This window comes from Camarhynchus parvulus, chromosome 7 (assembly GCF_901933205.1).
Source record: "Camarhynchus parvulus chromosome 7, STF_HiC, whole genome shotgun sequence".
NCBI classification, from domain to species: domain Eukaryota; kingdom Metazoa; phylum Chordata; class Aves; order Passeriformes; family Thraupidae; genus Camarhynchus; species Camarhynchus parvulus.
In genome coordinates, this window is record NC_044577.1 from 22,017,826 (window position 1) to 22,042,045 (window position 24,220).

The following is a 24,220-nucleotide window of genomic DNA, read 5'->3' on the forward strand; positions in this document are numbered from 1 at the left end:
CGTGGCACTTGGAGCCAGGGTGGCTGTGACACAGAGGGGAGTAGCTGGGGACCCCAGCTCCTCACCTTTGGACTTCACTGCACAGGCATGGCAGCACACTGCACACACATGAGAGCCTGTTGTAGCAGAGAAAAGTGCCATCATGTGGTTGTGCTTTCTACTCCTGCTGCTCCTGGGGGGAATTTGTCCCAGAATCTCACTAATTTCCAACTTAAATTTATTCACGGCCAGTTTTTACCATTTGTTCTCATGCCAGCATTGTCCCTTAGCTTAAATAGCTCTCTTTCCTCCCTTGTGTTTACTCCCTTGATGTATTTATAAACAGCAATCCTATCCCCTCGCAGTCTGCAGCCTGCCAGCCTTCACGTGCCAATTGCTTCTGGTTTCCTCTCCTGATTCAGCCTCTGCCTGCCTGCACAGCCCGGCTGCCCAGCACAGCATCAGCTCCAGCTCCTCAGCCCTGCCTGCCCAGGGCTCACACACAGCTCTGCCCCTCATTCCACAGCAGCCACGGGGCACCATCCCAAGCCATTCAGGACTGCTCCTCCAGCCAGGGGTAACCTGCTCCGTGCAGATCTCCTGGCAGCTTGTGCTTTCATACAGCTTGTTTTCATTTTTAAGAATCCACCAAAAGCAACACCTGGGCAGGTGAAGGAGCCAACATCAAGGGAATTGCAGAAGATGAAGTGCCAGTAGCCAAGGCATGCTGCAGTGCAGGGCAGGGATACGAGGAGGAGCAGGAGCAGTGAAATGAGGGGGCAGGAGCTGGGGAAGTCCAGTTCATCCTGTTGGCAGCCAGAAAACCCCTCTGAGTTGCTGAGCATGCTGCCCACCTACCCTGGTCTCTCCCTTAGTATGAGTGGGGTGCTGGAGCTGCAGAAGGTTTCTGCCACATGTTTCTGCCTCCTGCTTCAGGAGGGGCTCAGGGTCCCCACGGGAAAGACTGCACGAAAGCTGCACCCCCAAAAATGCCACAACGAGTTTGTCGAGCTGCCAAGATACTCCCTAGCTTGGGTTTGGAGTGTGCTGAGCAGCAATCCTGCCATCCCTCTGTGCACCCTCTGGCGCTCTCCAACCGGCTTCCCACCCTCAGACACCCCCGCGCCGGGCACGCCGCTCCCGGGCACACAGCACAGCACAGCACGCTAGGGATAAGCACTGGGATGGGCTGCAGCTCAGCCTCCCTGCTGCAAACCCAACAAAACACTCACATACACGGACAGCAATAATGATGGGTTTGGGTAGCGGGCTCCCCTTAGCAGTTGGAGGAAATCAGCACCATGCACGGTACTGTGCAGACACAGCTGGCCCGTGCCACTTGTCCTCAGGACCAGAGAAGGATCCCCATCCCTGGGGTTTCACAGAAGTGTAGCACTGAGCCCACACGTCTTGCAGGCTGGAGGAAGCAGGGAACATCAAGGCTACCCGAAAGCGGGGTATGCAATGTCCCCGGGGCTCCTTTGTGGAGCTTAGGCAGCCTCTGTTCTTCGACTGTCGTCACCCTGCAGGAACCCCAGTGCCTCTGCACGGTGCTGGTTGGGCGCTTGTGGCTTTTGCCTGCAGATCCTGGGCACCCCCGGCCCTGTCTTGCTCTCCTTCGCATGCGGGGCCCTGCGGGGATGTGGCCCCGCATCCCCCCTTGGCTCCGCGGGCAGCGCATCCCCCAGGGACCGCTTCTCTTTGAAAGCAGCCGTACAGGGAGCTCTGCCGCCCGTCCCCAAAGGGTTAACAAGCAATTTCCTTTGCTGACAGCTCGGAGACCGTTCTCTATCGACTGCGGGAGAATAAGAGGGGAGAAGCAGCGAGATAAAAAGGCAGCAGAGCTGGCACCGCCTGCTTAATCCCAGCGTTTAATCTGCTGGGGCAGCGCAGGCAGCCTTATCTCGCCGTCCTTCTGCTGCTCCATCTCATTACTGCTCCCACGGCTGCCGGGAGATGGGGGAGCTGAGCCGAGGAGCGGGGCCCGGGGCAGGGATGCCGCCTGCCGTCCCGCTCAGCAGCCCCCGCTCCTGGCACCGCCGCGCCCCTCGGAGCCCGGCCGGAGCGGGGGGAGCACACGCGGTGATGGGCACACAGCCTGCACCCACAAAGCATGCTGCTCGCGCCAGGCGCTGTCACACGGCCTCGGGGACACACTGCCGGTGTCACACGCTCAATCACACGTTTCCCAATCCCTGAGCTCCGGTGGTCCAGCCAGCACGATGCTCAAGCCCCCATGGGCCCATGAAGGATGCAGGGCTCCATGGGACAGTGCGTGTAGAGCACCCTAGGGTTAGGACAGCAGCCAGGGCAATGCCATCTTGTTCTGCATGTGCTCTTCCCTCCACCCTCACCTATCCAGGTATCCCCCTGCCGAGTCCCAGACCAGGCCTGCTCTTCCCACCAGGCACAGCGTGGCCATTGTCCCTGGGACACACCGGCCTGGACCTGGCAGCTCCCGCAGCCTCAGGGCAGGTTTAGGCGGGAGGGGAGAGGGTCCCTCCAGCCGTGGCATTTATCTGTAAATCCACAGCACTGACACGGTGAAGATGAAGCTTCTGCTCTTGCCGGGTTGTCACGGGGGTTATCCTCCTGCCTACGGATGGGTTTGCACTGATAAGATTTATTGTCACCCTGGCGGAGGTGCCAGCACCTCACTGCCTGCTGCTCTCACAAGGCTGTGCTGCCTGCCGGGGGGTGTTGTGAGGGGCATGAGCAGCACCTCAGTGAGCAGCTGCCAGTAGAGTGGGTCCCCAAACAAAAGGAGAGCCAGACATGACCCTCTGCTCCCTGCTGCCAGGGCTGATGGGCTCCCTGCCCACCTGTCGCAAGGTGCCTCACACATTCTCTGACCATTTCAGCAGGATACAGGGGATACTGGTCCCTGAGCTGGACCATGCAGAGCAGAGTACACATCTGTGCTGCCACAGATCTGCTGACAGTGCTGGCATTGCAGCTCCTGTCACAGCTCAGCAGCTTCGCGGCGCTCCTGCATACTGTGGGGTGACCGGGACTCGTGGGGCTGCTGGGGCAGCCATGTGTGCAGCCACCATAGGCAATATGGCCTGGGTGTGGAGTGGGGGACAGAAAGCATCCTGCAGCCTGAATTCAGCACCAGAGGCTGGCAGGGTGGCGATAGGAACAAGGGCTTCATGCACCCCCGTGCTCCAGGGTGACGTGGGACAAGCAGGAATACCCTCAAAAGGGGAAATTGGCTCCAAAACATTCTGCTGTGCCATGACCCCTCACCTGCTCCCTGCTGCCTGCCCCCAGGCCACGGTCCCCACCACTGATTTCCCTGGGGCCAGCAGGGATTGCCCTGAGCCACCTGGTGCAACCAGGCAGGGGCTGAACCAGGCTAAATCCTCAAGCAGCAGGAGGGGTAGCCGCCTGCCAGCATCTTCCCCATCTCTGAAGGCACCACATAAGCCCTGCACAGCTCTCCCACCACCCTGCCCCATCCAAACTCCCACCTCTTCCCTTTCTCCTCCCCTCCAGCTGCTGACCCCGACACTGCTGTGGGCTTTGCTCTCTCTGACAACACGAATTTGACTCCAATATGTCAGAACTGAAGGAAACAACATGCATGCAAACAGCCTGAGTGAGCCCTGGATGCACCCTCCTCCTCCTCAGGGCCAGGGATGCACCCTCTCCTGGGGCCAGGAGGCCAGTCGGGATGATGGTGCAACCCGACAGCACACAGGGAGTCCTAGTGAAGTGGGGTGATCACAGCTCAGTGGGAAAGGGCTCCTTAATAGCTGAGCCCTTTTAGCAGAGATTAGGGAGCTGCACGGCTTTGATCTTTGATTGCCAATTTGCATCTTGAAGGCGCTGGGACCTCATCCAGCCTCAGCACAGCCCTTTGTGGTTATCTCGTGGCTAATGGATTTGTTCTTAATGCCGGAGCGTGCAGGCTAAAGGCTGATTAAACCCTCTCCGCGGTGCTAAATCAATGGAACAAACATGATAGGGGTTGGCTTTCCCCAGCCTGGGCGCTCCCGGACAGAGGGGCTGATGGAGAGAGCCCCTGCACCCGGGCACTGACAGGGCATCCCTCCTTGGGGCTGCCGGGAAGGGGAAGTGCTGTGGGTACTGGCAGGCAGGGACAGCCCTGCAGCCCATGTCCTTCTGTCCCTATTGTGCCCATTGTCTGCTCTCCATGGAGGTGATGGGCTGGGTGTCTCAGGACTCCCAAGGCATCTGCTTCTCCTGCATGTTTGGGCCACATTGCCCGTGTGCTGGTCCTTGGCACCTGCAGGAGCTCCTCGGTTGTCCTCTTCAGCTCCTCCTAGCTCCCAGGTACTGCTGTGGGAGCAGGGACAGGAATGGGGTAAGGCAACCTGCCCCTGCAGCTGGGGACCTCCTTCTCCCCTCTTTATACCCCTTTGCCTCCCACACAAAGGGGAGCAGCACAGGCAGCTCCCACCTCCTCTCTTCAGACCATTTCCCCTTGCTCCTGCTTGGATCCAGTGCCTCATTCCCCGGACTGTATGCATCTCCCAGCATTCCATATATCACAGGCTGGGAGCAGGTATATCTGTGCACATTTTCCATAATGCCTGAGGTGTCCACTGCACGGCCAGCTTCAGAAAAATACAATTCCCATTGTGTATGCAGGCAGCATGAACAGAGGGGTCAAAATGCACCCTGCTCACTCATGCCCCAGGAACAGTTGGTCCTTCCTCCTAATCGCTGCCTGGGCTGTGGGCCTGGGGATGGGAGCTGAGCACCTGAGACAGGCAGGACTAAAGTTTTAGGGACTAGGAGCTATGGGGAATAGGAGTGAAGATGAGGGTTGTGTGGCTGCAAGCTGGGAGGAGACTGAGAGCATTTTCTAACTTTTGCTTTTTGCAGGGCTCATTGCATTGGCCCGGCTGCTACCAGGTCAAAGCTACCTGCAGGTGACAGGAGCCCTGATCAGGGACCTTACTCCAGGGCCCTGCTCCCATGCTGGATGATGACACATGATCTGCAACACAGGTAAGCTCAGAACAGCACCCTGCTGGCAACCAGTCCATGGGGAAAAGGCGTTGGAAGCCCCCCATGGGCCCCAGACTGTGCCCATGCCAGACTCAGTCCTGGTGACCAGCTGCCTCAGAGGCAGCTGAGTACAGCATGGAGCTAGTGGGATCACACACTGAGATTCCCATTGGCAAAGCTCACTATTGAAACATCTCCTCTTTGCCAATATTTGCCAAGTACGGGAGATAAAGTGGCTACAAGTCATCAATGCCGGCATTTCAGTCCACTAAGGCTGGCAGTGGAGGGGCAGCCGAGCAGTCAGGGAGCTCCCAGAGTGGGGGGTCCTGCCAGCTCAGCCCCCAAGTCCCCTGCAGCAGTGCAAGGAGAGCCAGGATCCCTCAACACTGGTGCACAGCAGCTCTGGAGCCTGGGATGGATGCTGCTGCCATGGGCACCACTGCCTCTGCCACCCTGCCCTGGGCATCAGCACAGCTCCTCCTCCTGCCAGAACCCCCACCTCTGCACCATGGCAGCCATCTCCACCAAGTCAGCATCTCCCTGAAAGTCTCTCTGCAGCACCCATGCCCTGGCTCCAGAGCTGGGCATCCACTCCATGTAATCCCAGTGACCCCAGTATCACTGCCCTGCCCTGCCTGCACCACACATCCTTTCTCCCCCTTGCTCCAGGCTGCCTGTGCAGTCTCTGCAGTGGTCCATAAGAGGATGAGACAGGACACAATGCTGAGATACAGCTCCTGGAGGAGAAGCCCAGAGCATTATCAGCACAGGGAGTTAATTAAGGTCATATCAAGCGATAAGGAAACAGGATGTCAGAGCAGCAGCAGCAGCACAGGGGGGTCAGAGCCTGAAAAACTCCTTCTGAAAAGCAGCTCCACTGAGATGTGATCAGCCAGGTGCCTGGGGACAGAGCAGCTGTCATGGCCACACAGGCAGGGCTCCATGTATGGCACTGTACATGCTGTACCATGCCTAGTACAGGATAGAATGGGATGGGCTGAAATGGTATGGGGATGAGGATGGAGTGGAGTGGGGTGGGAATGGGGATGAGGATGGGCAGGAGACCTGGTAATACACCATTTCCTGGGCCAGGAGAGCCTGCTGAACAGTCCTGGTTACTTCCACCTGTCCTTATAAAGAAGCAATGCATCTTGGTGTGACCAGTGTCATGCCAGCAGGGCAGGAATTACTGTGAACCCCTGCCCATAATTAGCACATGTAATTGCAGACACTCTCTAATTAGCAGGATCTCAGAGCTGGGTATGGCAGACTGCTTGACAGTGCTTGCATTGCTCCCGCCTCAGACTGTTCACCCTCCTGCTCAGTGATGACTTCACCCCCGAGCCAGGCAGTGCCATGGGGCTGGGAGAGCCAGGCTGAACTGGCATGGCACACCACAGTCACAGCAGGGTGGTGGGAGCAGGCTGTGGACAGGGGGACAGGCATGGGGGACACACTGCCAGTGCAAATCCATCTTTCCTGCACAAATTGCAGCACGACCTGTTGCCCTGCCTTGCTGGGCAAGAGCTGAGCTGATGGGACATAATTAATACTTGCATCAATCTCAGCTGGATTTGCATAGTGCCCTCAGTCCTGTGCTGCTCAGTAGGGCAGGCTGCTCCCAGCCTTTCCTAGGGGCAGCAGCATCAGATGCTGGGCTGGTCCTGCCTCCTCTGCAGGAGTCACAGCCCCGCATGTCCCCTGACTTGCCCCCACAGGTACCTTAGCCCTCCTTGCCCCACTGCAGTGGGGACACCTGCAGGCCCCTTCCCTGCCCTGCTCCAGCCACTGGAGCATTGAAGACAGATGGAGAGGCTTCTCTCTTCTGTGGTCTCTCCCTCACTCCTTGTGCTATGAAGAAATTGTGGAGACAGCAGCTTGGGAGTGAAGGACACAGCAAGCTTTGGAGGACAAAGGGATAAGGCTGAGTTGCAAACACCCCCAGGCAGCTGGGAGGCACGGCAGTGCCCACCTCTGCATGCCCAGATGGAGTTTAAGGTCCATGAGAGAAAGGCAGCATCCACAGACAGTGCCTCTTTCCTGGAACACTCAGTTCCCTCCTGCCCCAGTGCTGCTCCCATGGCCCAGGTGAATCCCCCCATCCCATCAGTAAAGGGGTCTGGGAGGAAGAAGATCCAGGGGAGAAAAGAACCTGGGGTGGTGGCAGGAACACCAGGATGCAGGCAGGGACCACAGCCCTCACCTTGCTGCCCTGTGGGTGCACATGCAGGGGGGTAGAGGGATGGGGCAGTACAGGGATGTGCAGGGTGTCACTGACCCCAGAGATGACAGGCTGGTGACATGTCCTCGTGCAGCTGAGCACAGTGCCTCTGCATGGCTGCTGACACCACTGACAGCTGCTCCCAGCCCCGTGACACCGCAGGGACCGCCACACTCCAGGCACAGCCAGACTATCGATGGATACAGGGCGAGACACGGGCACATCTCCAGCCCCTGGCCCTGCTCACAAGCTCTCTGCAGCCCCTGCCACCGATGTGCTCCACCCCTGCCTGACCAGAGGACCCACAGCATCGGCAGCACCTGCAGCACCTGCAGCACCTGCAGCACCTGCAGCACCTGCATCACCTGCAGCACCTGCTATCCAGCCCACCCTGGACATGGGGGACGTGGCCACTGACTGTGACTGTGACCAGAGTGGGGGTCACACTGATTGCAGCTGCCCAGATGAGTGCATCCAGCTCAATCAGAGCTGCACAGCCCTCCTGCATGCCGGGCACTGGGAATTAAACTGCTAATGAGCTGCTGGCTGGAGGGCTGGCAGTTAGTCATTAATCAGAGGCTCTACTCTGACAAGGCTGTGCCTCTTCTCCCTTCCTGCCCTGCACATCCAAGAGCAAGTGGCCAGCAGTGACCAGTGTGTCCCTCAGACCCTGCTCCCTGCCTGACTCAGCTCTCCAACACAAAGAGGGGTCCCCAACCCCCGTGCCACTGGTACACAGGTCCTTCCAGCCACTGGCTTTCCTGTTCCCCAGCTCCTCCTGCACTCACCTCCCCCAGGCTGCTATCAGGTGAGAACCTTTTGTTCTGCTGGAAGAAAACCTGTTGAGCCCAGCTGAGCTCAGCTGATGCTCGTCATGTGCAGAGTGTGCTCAGGCTTCTGTCTGAGAGCCCAGAGATGAGCCAAGTGATCTGGAGAGCATCTGCAGAGGGGCTTCACGAGGGTGGCAGGGGAGGAGCAGCCATGCAGCCAGTGACATCTCCTGGGGACAGAGCAGGCACATGCCGCAGCCCTGAGTCCCAGTGCACCAGGGTGGAGGTCCAGTCCCCTGACCCAACCCAGCAGGGCCATTTGCCACCCTCACCTCCTGCCTTCTGCTGGGACAATGGTGGCATGGTGGGTGATGGGGCTGGCAGAGCCCAGCCTGTGCCTGGCACAGCACACTGGGGCATGGGGGAAGGCTTTGCAGTATGAGCAGGGGACAGCCATCCACAGAACAGTGCAGGGAGCTGCAGGGAAGCTACTTGACCTTGAGCTTGCCTGCTCCCTGCTGGAGCCCTTCATGGTCATGGCAGAGTCAGGACAGGGCAGGACATGGAAGAGGTGTCAGCACCCTCCTCTCCTCGCACCCTCCCTTGGCTGCATGTCGGGGCAGTGCCTGGGAGAAAAGGCCAGGAACTGGCAAGGAGCAGGTTAGAGATGCACGTTTTCCTCTATTGCACAATTAATCATGAGAAGTTTTTCCTCCTTTCATGCATGAAACAGAATTTGGCAAGGCGCTCTGACCACAGGGACTGGCTGCATGCTCTCCAGTAAAAACCCAGACACATCTGGCTAAGAAATAACCTCAGAGCATCCCTGTGTGTGCAGGTAGAGAGAGACAACGCTGGCCCAGGCAGAAAAATCCAGCAGGGTTTGGTTCACAGCCCCTCATGTAGTAAGCATCTTCAGCTCCTGGTGTTTGTCCCCTCTCCTCGTCCCCCAGCACACGCATGGCCATGTTGAGTTGTTGGTGCCTTCATCCCTGCCTGCAGGCCCTGTTATTCCAGTCGTGGACATAAAAATGCCTAGGCAGGGACATCCACCCTGTGGCAGCATCCCCTGTCTGAGCTCTCATCCCACCCTGTCTGCCTCCCCCTGCCCACTCCATCCACTAGCCCGACTGGAGCCTCAGCCCATCCTTTCCCAGAGGGAAAGCGAGCTGAAGCCTCCCCAACAGCGTTCCAGTTATTTGTTATTGGAAAAAGGGGGAAATACGTTTTTCTACAATTATTGTTTTTTCCACCTGACTGGCTGCAAACTTGTTAATTTTTTTCTTTAATGTGTGAACAGTGTCGACAGCAGCTGCATGTCAAATGACTCTACGCCCTATCTGCGGGTCCCTGGCTGGCTTTCAGCACTCGCACCGCAAACATTGCCTTCTATAAATAAAGGCCTATATCTCATCAATGGCAGAACAGCAGAGCTTTATATAGTCGTCTTACATAAAACCGTCTCTCTTTATGGGCTTCAAACCATTTGCGTCACTTAGTGCAGCTCCGTAAACCTCCTTCTCCAGACACTCCCTCATGGAGGGAGACCCAGCAGGCTGCCCCATGCCCCAGGGAGGTGCTGGGATCCCCTCTGTGCCTGGGGCTGTCCCCTGGTGCCTTCGCAGGGCCAGGTGGCAGCTGGGTCCTTGTTCCCCTGCCCCACAGCCTTGGCATGTGCCTCCCTCCAGCCCGCCCAGCCTTGGCACCAAGTGCCAGGATGGCAGCTGGCACTGCCAGGCACTCCAGAGCTTGGGGATGGTTGGCCAAGGGCCAACATCACTCACCCTGCCCTTGTGACCCTGTCCCTGACACCTGTCCTGGGGCAGCACAGTCATGGATGCTGGGAGGTGCTGTTCTGCCCTCCACCACTTGGGAATCAGGGACCTGAGGGAGCAGGGTGACTGGGGACACGGTGCCAGGCTGGGGGGACAGACCAGCTCACAGCAGCTCTAACTCTGACATGCAGAGAGCCCAAGTCTGGCCAGGGGCTTTCAACCCCACTGCCCAGTGAGCGTCTGTAGTGCAGGATCCTGGGGGCTGCCCCCATGGCCACAGGTCCCAGCCCCAGGCTCCTGCAGTCCCCAGGGTCCCTGGCTCCATATGGCAGAGCCTTCCCTCCGGCTCGCCGCAGGCGCCCGTCTGCACGCAGCGATGGATCATGGCGGAGTGGCAAGGGGGGTGGCCGTGCAGAGACTTCTACTGGGGCTGCAGCAATGCCGGCCTGCAGGAGGCAGCCCACACCCCTTCTGGGACTCCAGGAGCTGGGGGGTGTACGGGGGGAGTGACAGAGCTGCAGAGACCGTGGTGACAAGCCTTGCTTTACCTCCATGACATCCCAGCTGATTACCCCAGGTGGCTGGAGCCAGGAGACAGGGATCTAACAGCATCATGGCACGGGAGCCTGTGGTGCACTCTGACCCTTGGCTGTCCCCAGTGCTGTTCATGGGGCCCCTGCCACAGCTGGCACTGGCAGAAAGGACGGGGCCACAGCAATACCCTTCAGCAGCGGGGCCACATGGCATCCAGCCATGCCACTGGCACAGGGCACCTGCACCCAGCCAGACCTGCCCCATGCCCAGCCAGCCATGCAGCACCCCATGAATTCCCCTGCCCCATCTGCCACCTGCCCCCTGTCAGCCCCACTGCTCTGTGCTCCCGCTGCCCCATGGTCCCACAGCCCTGTGGCCCCAGGCACCAGCCAGCACCAGCTCCTGGAGCCAATCCCCTCTGCTATCTTGTCCCCATTCCTGTCGCAGCCATCCGAGGTGCCCAGCCCCCTCTGCAGCCAGAAGTGCCCCACAGTCACCCCACGGGTGCCCCGGCCCCAGGGGGCGGCAGTGTCCCCCTCCACTCAGCCTGGCACGTGGGCCCAGCCTCACGGCACGCCCCACATCCCTGGGGAGACACACCAGGCGCGGGCGTCCTGGCCGCTGGCTCCCCCCGTATCAGAGACAGGCTTATTAAGTGTGTGATATTAAATTACCCAGATAAGAGCATAAGAGCTTTTAAAGTCAATTCATTAAATATAATTATGAAGAGAGCTTTTTTATGCTCACGGTGATCCGATCTCAATCAGGGAGACGGTGGGAAAGCCGTCGGCTCCTCCAGCATCTCTGCTCCCCCGCTGCGTCGCCTCCGCACCCCCCTGCTCCCCCGCCTCGCCCCCCTCCTGCAGGGAGCTGGCACCCACCACCATGGCCCTTGATGCCTGCCCCACTGCCCTGGCACCCTCTCTGCAGTGCTGCTGCTGGTGTCAGTGCCACCCCACTTGGATGGAGGCATGGGGGGATGATGGCATGGGGGTTTGCTAACCAAAGGGGTGGGGAAGGGGAGGCAATGGGTGGGAGATGGCTGGGGCAGTGGCAGTGGGGTGGAGGGCATCAGGGTGTGGAGATGCTCAAGCACAAGAGGCAGGGGTCTGGGAGCTCAGTATGGGTTCTCCCAGCCATGGATCCCCTTGTTCCCATGATCCAGCCCCCTCGCTGTCCCCTGCAGACCAGCCTCCTCACAGACCTAATGATGCATCCCCACCCCCCAGGCAGGAGGGGTGCATGCTTGCCTCCCAACCCACATTCATTAATGACACTTTGTTACCAATTAGTACCTGCCAACCAGGTGGCACCTGCCTTGACCCACGGCTGGATCCCTCATGTGCAGCCCAGGTGGCTGCATGCCAGGCCTTTGCACCAGGCACTCCTCTTGCTCCATGCACCCCTAGCCACAGCACAGGGTGCAGCTGCACTTGGGGCTGTTCCTGGATTTATTGGGGGAATCCATGAGGAAGCAGTGGTCCCAAAGACACCTCATGACCCTCACACCAATAACGTTTCCCCAGCCATCTGAAAGAGAGTCAGATTGCCAAGACACCTGCTTGTCCCTCTGCCACCCTGCCCCACTGTCATGAGAGGCTTTGCAGTGACATCCCTAGGTGCAGCCAACCCCTTGTTCTCCCACCAGAGTGTCCCAAAATCCCACTATCCCCAAATCCACACACTTGCTGCCAGAGCCCGAGCACCTGGGACAAGGAGCAGCAGCGTGACTGGCAGGGAGCGAGGTGGGCTCCACACTGGGGTCCCTGCAGAAGGCTTCGGTGGGGGCTGGTGGGAGCAGCTACCCGCTGCTGGGAGCTGCTGGACTGACATTTATTTTTAGACGTGAATTGTATAAATTAGCATTTCTCAGCGGATTAAGCAGCAGGAATTGTGTAAAATTAAATGGCAACTAATTGCATTAAAGTCCCCTGTTTTCTGGCACAAACAGCGCCTCAAGCCGTGCCCAGGCGGTTCATGTGTAACAGCACCGGAGATGGCGCTGCGCTGCTCCGGACAGGAGCACGGCGTGCCTGAGCTGCCCGGGACATAGGGCTGGAAAGGCACAAGCACAGTGGCCAGGCTGCGAGGATGGAGGGCTCCAGATGGGCTGTGAGCCCCTGAGTAGCTGGCTCAGGAGCTGGGCTGGGGCTGCAGGACGTGGATGCAGTGAGTGGAGTGCTGTGACCCAAACGGGCACAGATGGGCTCAGCTGAGCAGCTCATGGGCATGGGATCCGTGAGGGATGCTCCAGCCTCTCCTGGGCACTGACACCACCAGCCCCAGCCCAGCCAGTCCCTGCCAGGCATGGCAGGACACCCATCACAGTTACAGCCATGTCACCCTCCAAAGGAGATGATGCTGTGCTGGAACCCATATAGCACTGCCTGGCCTAAGAGCCACTCTGTTCCACTCTGTATCTGGAGCCCACTGAGCAGCTGGGGGGGACCCAATCCTGCACAGGAGTACAGGGAAAATGGAGTGGCTGAATGCCAGGGGCTGAGCAGGCAGCAGGCAGGGCAGGGCAGGTGAAAAACAATCAGTCCATCTCTTTTACCCAGTAAAAATAGGTCGAAAATGTGACATTTATTAAGTACGATTCTGGTGGAAAGGTCAGAGAGTTCCCATGTCGGGAACAGTGGGAGAGCCTTGCTGGGAGGAGGCGACAGCCTGCTGCCCCCACCCACCCCCTGAACCAGGATCTCCTGTGTGCATGTGGAATGCAGCTGAGGATGTTGCCCATCTCAGCACAGGGCTTCCCCCTCTGGGGTCTGCATGGGGTGCTGGGGAGATCCCTCTCACAGCCCAAATCCTGGGCAGGCAGGAGGCCTAGCATGGAGAGCCGGGGCCGCTGCCAGCTCCGAGAGGCACTGCCAGCTCTCAGCAACCTCCCTGCTCCCCCCCAGCTTCCAGCCCCGGCACAACTGGCTTCGGCAGCCACACATCACAAACAAAAGGCTTTTGACAACGAATGAGGTTTTGAGAAAGGCACTGGGCTCCTTCCCGGCCGCGAGAGCGGAGGCTCCTGCTGCAGCTACTGCCGGCAAACAGGCGGGATGCTGCTGCCAACTGAGGGGGGCCCCTCCATGCGCTTCTTCCCACAGCCCCCAAACTCCTGCACACCCCATCTGGCTGTACCCCCATCTCCAGAGCACTGTCGGGAAGGCTCCCTCTTGCCTCAGTGCCACCTGACATGGCCAGAACTGGCCTCTGGTTGTGTCTGTAGCAGGGTGCCAGGCAGGGAGCTTAGGGGGATGCAAGCCACCCACAGCAGCTCAGCCCCAGCCCCATGGGGACATTTCCCAACCTCCTGCTGAATGGCATGTAAAGAGTACCATGGATTTCCTGCACCAGCACCCTCAGCTCTGCAGCTGCACTGCCCAGCCAGGAGTGCTCCCCACCAAGGCACCCATCAGACAGCGTGCTAGCGGGCACTGGGCAGTGCCCCGAGCACTGCAGGGACTGGGGGTTGTGCAGCACGGTGGGCACAGCTCAGTGGGTCACAAGAGGCTTTGCCAAGGCTCCAGCACGGCCCTCCAGCAGCCGGCACGGGGGCACATTTGTCAGCGGGGCTGCAGGGAGCCTTGCTGCGGCTCAGGGTTGTCCCTGCCGCTGGGGAGATTTACAGCCCAGCCGGGCTTTATTACATGGAAGATGCTTACGCTGGGGATTTTTTTTTTCCCGATAGTTTCTTAATTTGCTGTCCCATAAAGAATGTGGATTTGTGACGTTGAATAGGGGAAGATCATTTAGCACTCACGGCTCTTACTTAAAGGATCCGCACGAGTTATTTATTGCATGAGCACGGGCTGCAAGCAGCAGTGTGAGGGGACATGCTCCAGCCCTGGCGCTGCTCCTGCTCCTGGACAGGCAGTCGGTGGCAGCCCCACAGCTTGGCCACTCTCGTGCTGAAAAACTTCCAGCCTCTGGACAAAGTCCACCTCATGCCCAGAGGGAAGGAAACACTCCAGCACTCCTGCAAGCATGGCTGCAGGGAAAGCTCCTTCCCTTCTCCGGTATCACTGGGGGACAGCCTCTGCTACAGAGGCTGCTCACTGTGGGCTCAGTGCCCTGGGACCCCAAGCCATTTGCCCTACTGGGATGTGCTGCAGTCTGGGAGCCCTCCATCACTGCTAGGACATGCTGTGACTCACACACTCGCCCACAGCAGAGCAGGTACAGAAGCCTTCTGAATATGAAGGTTCACATGGGGACCCAGAAGTGGGACCAACAAAGCTTGGAGCTCCCCACCACATGAGCAGCCTTCACTGGGGCCACAGCTACGAGGCACAGGAGAACCCAAGCCCACACAGCACAGCTGGGACTCAACCTGCCTGCCAAGAAGCCTGTGTTGTGTTTCAGTCATTCCCAGGAGGCACAGGGGACCGATTTGGCTTAGAGAATGGGAGTAGAAGGTTCCAGCTGCAAATGGTGTGATGCCTTGACAGGTCCCACTGTTGCCTGGCAAGGTTTTGGGGCATGTTATGTGGCAGAGAGTTGTATCACATCTTCACCATCCCTCCCCACACCCATCTCAGCAGCGTCTCCTGCCCCAGGTTCACCCCTTTGCTGCAGGCAAATGAGAGGTGACATGTATACCCCTTTCTGCTGACAGCCCCTGATGCCTCAAAGGCCAGAAATGTTGAGCTGTGGACAGGGTGGGTGGAGGCTTTAGGAGCCCTATACTCTCCTCCTTTGGCCATAAGCCCACGGGTCAGCTGGCACTAGCCATTCCCACACCTGAAACCTGCTCCAGTGCAGGGTGCCAGCACACCAGAGCCTGGCTGCCTGGGCATCCCCAGGGCATCCTCATAAGCAGATGAGGTAGGCAGGCCAGCTGGTCCTGCACAGCCACATGCTGAGAAACTGGGTCCCAGTGACTGTCCTGGTGGTCACCCTTCACTGCCACACAGCACAGCACATGTCACACACTGTGTCCATGCTGTGGGAAGCCTGTACCGCTCCATCCACCTGAGCTCTGCCCTGCCAACATCACAGCGCGGCTCAGCACACACCAAATCCCATTGCTACGCTGTGCCTCTGCCCAGCACAAGGCTGGGCTTGCTGCCTCCCCCGCAAACCAAAGCTGTGCAGGATCCTCCAGGAGGATCCCAGGGCTGGAGTCAGCATGGCCAAGCCACGTGCAGGACGGTCCAGCACCAGAGCTTCCTGCTCCAAGCCCTGCTGAACCACACTGCTCCCCGGCAAACTCCAGCAGCTGGCGTAGAGCAGGCACAGAGCCCAGCAAATCCCCAGGAGAAGGAGTGGGGCTGCCCGCCCGCTGTCCCCCGCTCCTTCTTCCCCCTCCTCTGCAGTGTCCCCTGCCACCACCAACCCCCGCACAGGGCAGCCCCCCCCTCCCCCCGCAAAGTCTCTTTCCCAGGGACAGCATCACTCTGCACATTGAGCAGGCATTGTACCGATGGGCACGAAGTGAAACGGAACATGCTGCATCAGCCATTTCCAGCCCCACGGAGCCTCCTCTCTTCCCCAGCATCCTGCACAGCCCATGGCATCACACCCCGCTCCCCGGCACGAGCGGGGTCCGGCTGGCAGCTCAGCTCCTGAGAAGGCGGGAGCCAGCTGAGCAGTAGCCCCTGGCAGCCGTAGGAGAGAGGCGGCTCATTTCCAGAGTCATTAAGGTCTGAAAAGGGTCCCATCAGGTATTCCGCCCGTTCAGCACATTTATTTTCCCAAACCACAGCGGGGATTTATGATTCCAGGCTCAATATTGGTGAGAGCTGCACACTGGCGGCGGTCGGCCAGGGGCTCTGTGCCTGGGCAGACTGGGCGCTGCTTGGAAGAGGCCGTGCTGCCAGTCCCGGGCAGTGAGTGGGCAGCCCCGGGCAGCCCCCGCCCGTGCCTCCGGAGCGGAGCGGCTCGGCATTTGTGCTCGGCATGGGCACACGTGCGTGTGCAATGCCTGCAGTCCCCACATTTACACACATCCCAGTGCTAATCCCGCAAAGGCAGAAAGGTTCCCCTGTGTGCAAAGGGTCTCTGCCTGCCCCCCTGTTCTAGCCCCTCTCGCTGAGTGAAGCACCCCGTGTCAGGGCACTTCGATCCGGGGGAAGAGCAGGCTGGAGCAGGACTCTGTGCCACAGCTTTCCCCCTGGCCGCCGCACACCCACCCTGGGGACCGCTGAACCCTGCTGCTCACCCAGCGCGGCTCCTGCCCGTGAGCCCCTCAGTCACAGACCTGCGACAGCCCAGTCCTGTGGCGCAGAGCCCTGCTGAGAGCTCCCACGGAGGATCCTCTCCCTCTCTCCATGTGAAACTTGGAGGGAAACTCAAACAGAGAGAGATGCAAACTTCAGCAGCCGGAGTGAGCCAGGGAGCCCCGCTCCGGTGCTACGCGGCCGGGTGGGTGCCCCCCGTGCCGGTAGGGGCCCCTAGGGAAGCTGAGCCAGGTGTGCACTCACCACAGTGAAATCGCGGGATGAGCAGTTCTCGCCGCTGAAGTTGCAGCTCTTGAGCATGTCGTCGAGTTGGTGGCCGGTGCGGTTGACAATGTCAGCCATGTCGGGGTCAGGGTAGAGCAAGTCCGTGGCCTTGTGACCATCCCGGTCCTTGGGGGGCAGCCCGGTCATGTTGGCCAAGTGAAAGATGTCGGCGTCAGTGAGTGCCGAGTGGCGGTAGCGGTTGATGTTGCAGATGGTGATGGCCGGGAACACCATCTCACGGATGGCCTCCTCGTCCAGGGCCATGACGTGGGGGTGCTCCAGGTAGAGCAGCGCCGACTTGGCCGCCTGGTAGAGGAAGAAGGCGAGGGAGGCCAGGAAGGCAAATGCCCAGAGGGTCTGGCGCACGCCCAGCCGTCCCGACCGGCAGATGTGTCCCAAGCCGTGCAGCGTGCTGGTGCTGGCAAAGGTGGCCAGATCCCGGGAGCGGGGCCGGGCAGGCTCCTCGATCAGGCTCTCCTTGTCCCCTTCTTCTTTCTCCTTCTGCTTCTCATCCTCTTCAGCAAATTTGATTTTACACACGATCTCAATCGGCATCTGCCCCGTGCAGCTGGTGTGCCCAGCCAGCGAGCTGCCCCCTGGCACAGGCACCGGCCGAGAGCCCGGCCAGGCGCTGGGAGGGGGTTCGGGTCCCCCCCAAGCCCCAGCACGGCACCGGGAGGGCCGAGCCGTCTCGGGAGGGAAGCGCAGCCCCTCTCAGCAGCTCCGAGCCGCCGCTTCCCTCTTGTCTCACTAGTCGATCGTCTCCTTGTGCCTTCGCTTATCAGCACAAATACAGCTGTCAAAAACCCCTCTCTCTCCTCTCTCTCGCTCTGTCTCTCTGCCTCTCTCCTTCGCTCCTCTCTGGTTAAGACCCCAGCAGATACAGGCAGCATTTAGGCATCATGTGCTAATAAAATCCAGGGAATACTTAATAATTCAAGACATGTCAACATTATTTCATCGTCAAATAAAGAGCAAGCGTCAGAGAAAAGAGGCAGTGTGAAGGGCCCGGCGCCTCCGGGGCAGGGAGCCACGCTGCGCCCTCTCCCCAGCTCCGGCCCGAAGTGCTGCCGGAGCCACTTGTTTGAATGGCTCGGGAGCCGCCGAAGCCGAGCCGTGCCGAGCGGAACCGAGCCGTGCCGTGCGATGCCGAGTCGTTCGTGCCGCGCCGCGCCGTGCGATGCCGAGCCGTGCCGAGCCGTGCCGTGGCGGGCGGGGCACGGAGCCTGTCCCCCGCCGTCTCCGCTGCCGCCGCGCTCTCCGCCTGGCCCCGCCGTGCCCCGCCGGCCCGTGCGCCCCGGGGCAGAGCGCGGCGCGGCTCGGCGGGGGCGGGCAGCCTGCGGGCAGCTCGCCCGGCGGCCCCTCCTGCTCGCCCGCCTGCGGACTCCTCCTGCCTCGGCGGCTCCCTGGCCGTTAACCGCCTCCCTGCCGCGGCCCGCCGCGACCCACGGCGGCCAGCGCCGAGTCACGGCCGTCCCGGCCCCGGCCCCGGCTGTCCCGGCGGGATCCGGCCGGCGAGACGCCGCCGGAGCGGGGCCGAACACGGGGCGCCAGGCTGAACACGGGGCGCCAGGGGTGCACTTTCCCGTGCCTCCCCCCGGCCCCGCCGTGCTCCTCGGTGCCCCGGAGCCAGGAGGGCGGCAGTATCGCCTCCCGCGCCCCGTGTCCGCCGGCCCCCTCTCCACTGCACTCGCTGTGCACCCGGGATGGGCTGCTCCGGCTTCATTTCTGCCCCCCTTCCCTCCCTCCCTCGCTGCTCCTCATTGTTCCACGGCAGCGCTCAAGAACTGGGGGGCACCACAGGCAGGGACCAACTCTGCTAGAAAGGCTGAGCCGGGGTAGCCCTCACCCTGTCCTGCCCTGCCGAACCCTTGCTCCTCCCGGGGTCTGCTCCCTCCAGGGCACGCTGCCGTCGACCCTCGCACAGCCCCCAGCAGCACCCAGCCCCGAGGCAGCATGGCCCTGAAGGCAGCGTGACAAGCAGGGTGCCCTCCTGCACCGTCCTGCCCGCGGCAGTGGGGCTCGCTAGCCTGGCTCGGTCATGAGGTGATGGGTTCAGCCTTGAGGCACCAACCACATGGCACCTGGGTCTGTCTCTTCCCAATGTACAACACCTCTGCCAGCAAGTTTTGATTTCTCCCAGCTTCCTGCCTTGGTTTCACCAGCTGGTGATGGAGGGTTTGCTGAACCAACCCACTCACTCACAAGTCAAGCAACCCTCCGTGACACTGCCTTGTGGCACAGTGGTGGGGGAAACACCATCTCCCTGTCCCCAGAGCAAGCCCAGCACTGGGTACCCCCCCCAGCAGACAGGGCTCTGCTGAGAAGGTGCGTGCCTGGCAGGGAATCCAGGGTCTCCGGAGGACAAGTGATGAGACAGCCGACGGGAGGCCTCGCCTCTCCTCGGGGACTGCGCCGCAGGTCAGTGTGACCTTCACTGCGCTGCCAATGCCAACGGCAAAGCTTTCCCCAGCCGTCCGGCAAGCGCACATGCATCTTCAATCTTCCCATCGATCTGTGCATGGCACACATGTTTCTGCCTCTCTGTGGGTCAATACAGCATGATAGGCTGCCTCCGGCAAGGAGCACGCACAGCCCCAGCCGCCTGTTTCTCCCTGCCCAGGGGATGCAGCACGCACGTGCCAGCCCTGCACTTCCAGCTCCGAAGGACGTGGTAGGGGTAGGCTGGGCAGGTGACCCAAGCACTGCTGCCACCACAGGTGTCCCAGCCACATAGCCACCAGAGCCCAGGTGCTTCCTTAGAGACCCTTGGCCCCCTGGGGGATGCTTGGCCCAGCAGGGACCATGGGCGGAAAGAGCCTGATCCTGTGGAAGGAGTTTCCATAGAGCCAGCAATGGCCAGCCCTGCGTCTTTGGTCTGCAGCTCTGGATGTGTAGTCCCTGCCTGCATCTCTCAGGTGCTGTGGTGCTGAGGGACATGAGGGCATGGAGGGTCTGCCAGGCAGGTCACCCCATAAGCACAGACCCTGACGCAGAGGGCAAACTGAGCTGAGTGAGTGTGGGACCAGCTGGAGCCCAGTGTCCTGTGTGCTGGACAGTCATGGCATAAGGGAGCAGGACTGTCCCTTGGCTCCCCACGGGAGCCTGTTCCCCATACCAGGGGGATCACACACCCCTGCTTTCTCTGTTCCCCATACCAAGGGGATCACACACCCCTGCTTTCTCTGTTCCCCATACCAAGGGGATCACACACCTCTGCTTTCTCTGTTCCCCATACCAGGGGGATCACACACCCCTGCTTTCTCTGCCCCCCATACCAGGGGGATCACATACCCTGGCTTTCTCTGCCCCCCACACCAGGGGGATCACATACCCCGGCTTTCTCTGGGTGTATTCAGCTCCATTATTAACTGCCACCTGGACTGGGGATGTGTTTCACCACCATCCCCACAGCATGAACCCCTCCTGTGTGGCCGAAGAGGTAAGTCCTCTCCCATCTCCTTTCCTGGCTCTCCTTTCCTGTCCACCTAGCAAGGGCAAAGAGGTGTTGGGGACTCACCCCCTTGCAGGATTACCCAAGGCTAGAGTGCAGCCAGGGTGGGTTGGGATCAAGCTGTGCCCCAGTGAGTGGTACCCATAGCACGAGCCCCATGCCCAGCTGCAGCTGCAGGCCTTTTACAAGCCATGGAGAGGGGAGGACTGTGGCTTCATAGCCAGGGAGCTCTGGGAGAGAGAGCACGCTGGGAGAGACAGTGGGATGGAGGTGCAGGGAGCGGGGAAGAAGCATGGTTTGGGAAGCTGGGCAGTAGGGCTTAGGGACTGCTTTCTACCCAGACAAGGCAAAGAACAAAGCATGAGCTAGGAATGGCTGGTGCTGTCTGCAGTGTGTCAGTGTTTGCTGATACGTCTGCATGTCCCCAAGGTTCCACACTGGAGCCTCTCACCTGTGACTGAGTGCCTGCACATGGAGGCATGAGGCCACATGGGGGGACTCTGTGGTGTGTAGTGGGGCTCATCTGCCCCTTCACCTGGCCACACGCAGCTACAGAGTCTGTTCACCCCCTGATGGTCCCTCATCCAGTGCTTGGATATGATGCTAACAGTCGGGAGAAGCACAATGCCCTGGGCTCCTGTGCTGACTTCATTAGCCACCGTGCAAGCCAACAGGATGGGAGAGCCAGCCAAGGGCTTGCCAGCAGACTGGGAGAGTGGAGTCTCTCCTGGTTACCCCTGTGCCCCCCAGCCAGGGAAATGCTGATCATCAGGGACTTGGCACAGGGCCCATGTACTACACTCAGATGATGGGGGGAGGCTGCGGGTGCCAGGGAAGACAAGACTGGAATTCGAAATGATGTTGACAAATCGGAGAAATGGCCTGAAAACAATCAGATACAATTCAAAAGGACAAGAGCTGGGCTGGGGTGGGAAGCAAATCTGCCCGGAAAGCAGAGGGCGAGCGGCTGGAGGGCAGGGCTGCCAAGTGGGCAGGAGGGCAGGACAGAGCCTGGCTCAGCAGTGGGCAGCAACATCAGCTTGTCTGAGTTTAACACCAGATCCCAGGACAATCCCAGGTGGATAAACAAGGCATGCAGAGGGGTGGAACCCTCAGGCAGGACATGTTCTGCAGGTGCAGTTATCTGTGTGAGCAGGAGCTGTTTCCAGATGCCCAGCAGCCAGGCAGATGCTTGGAAAAGCAGCTGGGAGTTAGGGGAAAATAGGAGAAACCTCCTTCATTTGGGATATGGGATCTATCAGTTTAATATGGGATCTCTGGCAGCCCTGCAACTGCACTGAGCTCAGTGAAAAGGACAATGTTGCTCAGGGCTGCGTGAGAAGGAGAATCATCGTGAGGCATCTGAGGCATTTGCTGGCAGCAAGGCCTTACTGGGAGCCCTGTGTCAGGTCTGGGACACACATCAAGAAAAATCCAAACTAATTGTAAAGAGTTTAGAGGATGGCAGTAACAGAGAGCAGTGATGGAGACTGGCTGGAGACACTGGAGCTTTGGGTGAGAGCAGAGGAGGTCAAGAGGCTGTATCCATGGACAAAATAACAGCACAGAAGGAGGGGGCTTTCTACAACATCAGGGCTCTGACACACCCGCAGAACACAGCAGGAGACAGGTGAAGCCTACACATAGGAGAAGCTAGCCCCACAGTCTGCAGGGATCCTTGGTGAACCTAACCCTGCTGTGGTGCCCTCCAGCACCCTCATGGTGATTCATCCCCTCCAAGACACAGGCACTGGCTGTTTCTATTCTTAGCCCAGTCCAGATGAGAGTTTGGATGTGATTTCCCTTTCTTGTCACCCAGCCAAGGGATTGACTCTTCCACACCAAGACCCAAACTCCCACTGCACTCCAGCCCTGGTGCTGCGCCACTGCAGGGAGCTCACCCTCCCAGCCAGCCTGCAGGACTGCAGCTCCTCAGGAGGGATGCAGGGGATCAGCTCAGGGCACCAAGAGTGACGAGGCAGGGGCAGCCCTGGAGGTTGGGGGACATGGGTGACTGGACAGTCACAGACCTGGTGGTCAGCAGGCAGGTGTCCAATGAGAGACCCCCATCAGGGAGCTCCCACCTGACACTCTGCTGGCCAAACTGGCCAGGATATGGATGCAGCTTGCTGAGTGCTTTACTGCCAGCCCAAGCCATGAGCTGGCTGCTACATCTTCCTCGCCAGCTTCTCACACTCCAGAGCTGGTGCTGGCCACGGCCCCACGCCCAGAGGGAAGTGGATCTGGGGCAATCATTACTTTTGATCTAATTGAAGGGAACGTGACTGCGGAGCCCAGCTGGCCGCAGCACTCAGCTCTGCCTCATGCAAGTTGCATCCTCTGAGACCCTTGCAAACACGTTGGCTTAACAAGAACAGCCTCCTTCCGTGGCCTCCCCGGCACGCTGCCGGCGCCTGCCCAGCAGGTCAGTCTATGCAGCAAGGACGGCAAGTGCCTCGGCTGTGGGGAGATGTGGGATGACAAGATGTCCACTCCAATTACAGGAGAGCAGGGCTGGCGACAGTGTGATGAGCATGCCAGGCATCAGTGCCTGCTGTGGATCTGGCTGGGGGGAGGCACAGGAGCAGTAATGCAGCCCGCACCCCACTTGCTGAAGCCTCTGCAGCATCCTCCTGCACCCACTGGGAGTGGTGGGAAGGAGCTGGACGCACCAGGGTGGGAGCGGAACCATTGATGTGAGCGCTGTTACCAGCTGCATCGTGCTGGGATGGAGAAGATGGCAGCTCCAGTGCTGCACACCAGCCTCATCGGTGGCCCTGGTCCCCAGTTTGGCCCACTGTGACAGATGAAAGGTATGCCAGGGTCAGCAGACACATGGAAGATGCAACACCCCATTAATGCACTGACCCTATTTATGTAAACTACCCTGGTAGTTAAACACAATACTTTATTAAATGCTTTACCCCAATTAAGTGCAATACCTTAATTAATGCAACACCCCAATTAAAGACAACACTCCCATTCAATTTATTCCTTCATTAAGCACAAAACCTCAATTACAAAGTCTCTTTTGTAAGCTGTGTGCATGAGCTCGCACAAGGTGCCCTGGACACCTTTTGCTGCTGCCAGGAAAGCGACGCTGAGTTTATGTGGCTTTTGAGGTCCTGCCTCTGGAAATTTAAGGAGTGGGTTTCAGTAGGATCTGGGTGTAGGAGCTTCTGTTTGATGGCTGACAGGACAATGCCTACATCAGAGCTGGGTTAAATCCCATGGACACTCAGTGGGATGATGGGTCCAATCCCTGCCTAATCATGGGAAAAAAGGGTTGAGCCCAGGCTGATTCCATGGTATTTAACCCTGGTGAGTGGTGAGATCTCACTTGTCACCCCCCTGAATTCCTCTTCCCAGAAATGCTCACCCAGCCAGCTCTTGCCCCTGTGCCCGGGAAGAGGCAGCAGGCAGTGAACACTGCGGAGTTCCCACCCATGTGCAGCAGCTCCTGCTTCTGGTCTCCACCTGAGATACCCCACATGCCACAGACCCACGCTGCCCTGGCTCTGCCAGGCTGAAAGCCAGCACCCTCTGTCCATGTTTTTATTTGACCCTGTCAGTACAAACCACCCCCAAACTGAGCCAGCCACTTGATCACATTGCACAAATATTCTCACAGAGAGAAAACAAATCTAAAAGTCTCCCAAATGTATGCAGAGGAACAAAACAGAGTATCGTCCCCAGGAGGATGCCCAGATGTCAGCACAGAGGATGTTCAGCTTCCCCAGGAGGATGCTCAACCCGGCACCCATCTCCTGACTCCGGATGTGGCAATGCTCGCTGGCCCGTGACCAGCAGGAGGTGAGGCTCGGCTGACGCTGCCCTCCAATCCTGCGTGGGAGGAGTGAGGAAATGGCCTCACCACCCTCAGAGCAGCCCCCACGGCTGGAAAGGCTGTGGCAGACGTGACCAGCGAGCGGCTGCATGGCAGCAGGAGCCCTGGCTCTGTGCATGGGCAATGGGATGTGCACATTCCCTCCTGCCCTCAGCACTGTTAGGAAGGGGAAGACACCCTGGGAGCCATCACTGCAGTGTGCAGAGACAGCCATTTG

At 59.5% G+C, this 24,220-nt stretch overlaps 1 protein-coding gene across 2 annotated transcripts in view; it reads right to left on the minus strand.

The window, feature by feature from the left end:
- The window catches only part of ASIC4 (acid sensing ion channel subunit family member 4), a 63,566-nt gene that overhangs the window by 10,889 nt on the left and 28,457 nt on the right, over positions 1-24,220 (minus strand). Inside the window, exon 1 of one of the 2 annotated variants that reach the window (XM_030952336.1) lies at positions 16,682-17,916. The exons of the other annotated variant lie outside the window; for it this stretch is intronic. Coding sequence (XP_030808196.1) covers positions 16,682-17,257 — 576 coding nt within the window. The 5' untranslated portion in view covers positions 17,258-17,916. Of the gene's footprint in view, positions 1-16,681; positions 17,917-24,220 lie in introns of those variants that run through there. 2 annotated transcript variants of the gene reach the window in all.